The sequence below is a fragment of the Myripristis murdjan genome, chromosome 6 (assembly GCF_902150065.1).
Source record: "Myripristis murdjan chromosome 6, fMyrMur1.1, whole genome shotgun sequence".
NCBI lineage: Eukaryota > Metazoa > Chordata > Actinopteri > Holocentriformes > Holocentridae > Myripristis > Myripristis murdjan.
In genome coordinates, this window is record NC_043985.1 from 35,191,082 (window position 1) to 35,196,081 (window position 5,000).

The 5,000-nt window shown below is 51.1% G+C and overlaps 1 protein-coding gene across 1 annotated transcript; it reads left to right on the top strand.

Moving 5' to 3' along the window:
• The first annotated feature begins 418 nt into the window (after positions 1–418).
• Positions 419–4,899, top strand: kbtbd13b (kelch repeat and BTB domain containing 13b). Its single transcript, XM_030054275.1, has 2 exons — positions 419–1,790; positions 4,784–4,899. Exons 1-2 carry the CDS (start codon positions 419–421, stop codon positions 4,897–4,899), a joined length of 1,488 nt encoding a protein of 495 aa, XP_029910135.1.
• The last annotated feature ends 101 nt before the right edge of the window (positions 4,900–5,000 follow it).

The following is a 5,000-nucleotide window of genomic DNA, read 5'->3' on the forward strand; positions in this document are numbered from 1 at the left end:
CAGCGGCGTGGCGGCCCAGTCTGGATCAGCTGACATGAATTCTGCTCAACGGGCACGGCGATGAGATCGGTGACAGGAAACTGAAACACACTCTGACATCCAAACACCAGGTGATTAATGACGAGATTTAATTGTGTAAAATTAAATCCATGGAAAAGTTTGTCCCTTTGCCTCTGGAGTGAAGCTCCTCTGCTGAGCGGATCAGATCTGAGTCGCTGTTCCCAACATGACTCTCTGCTGTCCTGTGCTATTTATGCTGCTTCTATTCTGGTGGCTGCCAGGCGAGCCGACGCTCTGCTGGCAGCCGACCGGCCGCCTGAACCTCCGCTCCTCTCGCTGCTTTTCAAGAGTTCTGAGAGTGACTCCATTTTTTTTCTTGTGCTGTTTTCATTGAGGACATTCTGCTGAGGAAACAGAAATGTCAGTGGAGCGGAGCGGCGGCAGCACCGCAGACGGAGGAGGGTTTTTGCCACGAGTCGTCCCAGGAACTAAACTGACAATCGTGGTGGGAGACACTCATTTCTCAGAGGAAAAGTCTCTGCTGCTGCAGAGCTGCGACTATTTCCAAGCTCTGTATCGCTCTGGAATGAAGGAGTGCCGGCAGGAGGAAATCCACCTCAGATGTCTGTGCGCTCGGGGCTTCCTCACGGCCTTGGCGGTGTCGCGAGGTGAGAGGCCGATCCTGGACGCCGACCAGATCGCGTTCCTGCAGGCGGGGCCCCTCGCCAAACATCTTGTCGACCTCATCGACTCCGACAACTGCCTGCTCATGTTTCACACCGCTGCCACTTTTGGCCTGATGAGCCTCTACCACGCCGCCGCACTGTTCATCAGAAACATGTACCGCGACCTCGAGGGCGAGATGAAGAGAACCTTACCACCGGAGCTCATCTCCTACGTGGAGTCCTTGAGTCCCAGCGTTTTCATGGCTGTAGGGGCGCACGTGACCTGCAGCGGTAATGACACCGTGCACGCTGCCTCCAGGACGGTGTGCTACCTGGATGAAGACATGAATAACTGGAAGGTGTTAACTGATTTGCCTCTGGAGGCCAGCACCTCGATGGCCGGAGTGACTGTTCTAGATAACAAACTCTACGTCATCGGAGGCGTCCATGGCATCCACAGACGCGTCGTGGAGTCTTGTTTCTGCTACGACGTCGAAGACAACGCCTGGAGCACGATCCCCGGTCCAGCACAGCTGCGCTACAATTTCACACTCATGGGTCTGGATGGTCATCTCTACGCCATCGGGGGCGAGTACGAGCGAACCGTTATGTCGTCTGTGGAAGTGTACGCCGTTCAGAGCGGGCGATGGACGTTGGCCGCTCACCTGCCTCGGCCGGCGGCAGGAGCGGCGTGTGCGAAAGCCATGAGCCGGATGTTTGTGTGTTTGTGGAAGCCGATGGAGACCACAGAGATCTACGAGTACATTTCAGGAAAAGACGAATGGTCACTGGTGACCACGCTGATCAGGCCGCAGAGCTACGGCCACTGCATGGTGGGGCACCGGGACAACCTCTACGTCATGAGGAACGGGCCCTCTGACGACTTCCTGCGGTGCATGATGGACTGCTACAACCTGACCGCGGGCCAGTGGTCGGCCCTGCCGGGACACTTCACCAACAGCAAAGGCGCTCTGTTCACGTCGGTGGTGCGAGGAGACTCGGTGTTCACGCTGAACAGAAGCGTGACGCTGGAATACGCCATCGAGGGGAAGATATGGAAGCCTCGAGGCCAGAGGAAGGGTTTCCCGAGGAGCGGCTCCGTGTGGACGTTCCTGCTCCGGCTGCCAAACGCCGCGGCGCTCCGGTAGCAGCTCCATTTCCTCTCAGAGTTGTTGGACTGACGACGTCTTTTTTCACTGGGTGTTTGGCAGAAGCACAGACGGTACATGGGGGACAAATATGAGCTCAGCCTGGACTCTGAGGCTGGAAAATGTTTTGTTTACTGCTGTGTTGTCTGGAAAAACCTGGATCAACGAGGCGTTTCAAGCCAGCCCATTTTGAGGTGGTTAGCAAGGCCGATAAAAACTTATTTACTGTTGCCAAAATCCAAGTTTTCAACAATATATATGTACATGAGCCCAAACACACTGCCAAACTCTGCGAGGACCACAGAAACCAGCTTTCCAGACGGCACGAGGGACGCTGTCAAACATGAAAGAGAGACGAAAAGTTAAAGTCTGGTAACCTCAACCATCTCAAGATGTCACTTTTATTCATTTGTGTTTTCTTTCATCTCGAGTTCAAACGGAGACAAAGGAAATCTGGACAGCGTGCTGTGGAACAGAAAGCTGCTCTGAAAGCTGCTGCAAAATGATTTCTTTGTCCCTGCTATTATACAAAACAGATTTATAGAACTATGTTTACTAAAAAAAATAAATAAAAAACACTGAAAAGTTGCGTTTCAGTATCTTAACACCACAAAGGCTTTAGGAGATGCTAAGGATCAGGACCAAATCAGAGACAGAAGGTGGAAAATGTTAAATATAGGTCGTCTATAATACAGTGTAATAGTGTGATGTAGGATATCCAAACTAATACACCATATACAGCATTGTTGTTGTATTGTTGTTGTATTGTTGTTGTATTGTTGTATTTTCTCAATGAGATTACCGGGATTAATAAAGCGACCGGGGTTCGAATCCGACCTCGGGTCCTCTGCTGCAGGTCGTCCTCTCTTTCCCCTGCCTGACCTGTCTCTCTCTCCCCTGCCTGACCTGTCTCTCTCTCCCCTGCCTGACCTGTCTCTCTCTCCCCTGCCTGACCTGTCTCTCTCTCCCCTGCCCCTCCTGTCTCTCTCTCCCCTGCCTGACCTGTCTCTCTCTCCCCTGCCTGACCTGTCTCTCTCTCCCCTGCCTGACCTGTCTCTCTCTCCCCTGCCTGACCTGTCTGTCTCTCCCCTGCCTGACCTGTCTGTCTCTCCCCTGCCTGACCTGTCTCTCTCTCCCCTGCCCTTCCTGTCTCTCTCTCCCCTGCCTGACCTGTCTCTCTCTCCCCTGCCTGACCTGTCTCTCTCCACTGTGACTGTCAAATAAAGCAGAAATGCTAAAAAACATAATCTTTAAAAAATGCGGTGTATTTGTGGGTTACAGTGAAGAGCTCCTGCCTCGTGTTTCTTCAGGTTCAGTTTATTTATTTATTTGGTCTCAGTTCCAGTCGTCCTCCTCTGACCTCGGAGAGGGGGAGGCCCTTTCCAGCCAAATTAATTGTTATGACCACCAATTAAATTCAGATCAAATAATGAATTTCCTGGGGTGAGTGTGTGTACAAAAATATAAAACAACAGAGTCGATCTCAACAGATGTGATGTCATGTGATGTGTGTGTGTGTGTGTGTGTGTCTGTGTGTGTGTGTGTGTGTGTTTGTGTGTGTGTGTGTGTCTTTCCTCTTCTGCTGGATCTGAACGCAGAATCAGAAAAACTTTATTGATCTTTATTGAAACGGCTTCAGTTGCAGTTCAAATTCTTGAGAGAAAAAATAAACAGACGTGAAATTATAGGGAACAGAAAAGGCAAACAGGAAGTCTAAAAAATGTGGATTCAAAATGTGTAAAAACAAAGAGAAATATTAATATACATTTGCTTTATGTATAAATATGTGCATTGACCCGACAATAATATTATAATAAAATATACAAAAATAAGAAATTGAGAATAAGTTAAAACACCACTTACATACACCACGTACACAGCGGGGGGCTGCGCCGCTCTGACGGAACGCTGCGACGGAACGCTGCGACGGAAGGCTCTGACGGAACGCTCTGACGGAACGCTGCGACGGAACGCTGCGACGGAAGGCTCTGACGGAACGCTCTGACGGAACGCTGCGACGGAACGCTGCGACGGAAGGCTCTGACGGAACGCTCTGACGGAACGCTGCGACGGAACGCTGCGACGGAAGGCTCTGACGGAACGCTCTGACGGAACGCTGCGACGGAACGCTGCGACGGAAGGCTCTGACGGAATGCTCTGACGGAACGCTCTGACGGAACGCTCTGACGGAACGCTGCGACGGAACGCTGCGACGGAACGCTCTGACGGAACGCTGCGACGGAACGCTCTGACGGAACGCTGCGATGGAACGCTGCGACGGAACGCTCTGACGGAACGCTGCGACGGAACGCTCTGACGGAACGCTGCGACGGAACGCTCTGACGGAACGCTGCGACGGAACGCTCTGACGGAACGCTCTGACGGAACGCTCTGACGGAACGCTCTGACGGAACGCTGCGACGGAACGCTGCGACGGAACGCTGCGACGGAACGCTGCGACGGAACGCTCTGACGGAACGCTGCGACGGAACGCTCTGACGGAACGCTGCGACGGAACGCTCTGACGGAACGCTCTGACGGAATGTTCTGTGATGTTCTGTGGCGTTCTGTGAACCCATCACAGAACACACTCGCTGTGTTCTGTGATGTAGTTTTTGGATTTTATATTTTTATATTTTGGTAACTGGGTATTTGTATGAAAACATATTTTCTTTGTTCTCTGCTTGTTTGTTTGTTTGTTGTTTGTCTGCAGCTCGTCAATACACAAACATTCATAATCAGATCAAATGAATAAACATAAAAGAGAAGCCAGAACTCGTCTTGCTTTGAAATCCATTATTTTCTGGTCACTTCCTGTCCGGCCATCTTTACCGTCTTCATGCGACTTAGCTCCGCCTCCAAAAAGCTAAATGTTGGTGCTGTGGCGGCCTCCTGCCTCTAGGGCCTGCTGTTGCGTTCTGTGTTCTGTGTTGTCTTGTTTCTCCCTGCAGGTCGTGGGTGGGGCTGCCACACCTGGTGCACCTGGCCAGTCCACAGGTGTGTCAGCTGGCATTATCCTCACTCTCCTGGAGCAGCTGCATCACTGCGGCTGCGACTCCTCGGCGCATTTTGTTTGGTTTAGTTAGTTTATTTGTTAGTTCAGTTGGGATTTGATTGTTGCCAATTTCTTAATTTTATATTGTTTTGTAATAAAAATCATTTCACTTTTACTTTAAAAACCGCACAT

Coding starts and splice junctions, on each gene's coding strand:
- kbtbd13b (XM_030054275.1), top strand. CDS start 419: ATGTCAGTGGAGCGGAGCGGCGGCAGCACCGCAGACGGAGGAGGGTTT. Junction 1,791..4,783: donor GACGTTCCTGCTCCGGCTGC/CAAACGCCGCGG, acceptor GTGGGGCTGCCA/CACCTGGTGCACCTGGCCAG.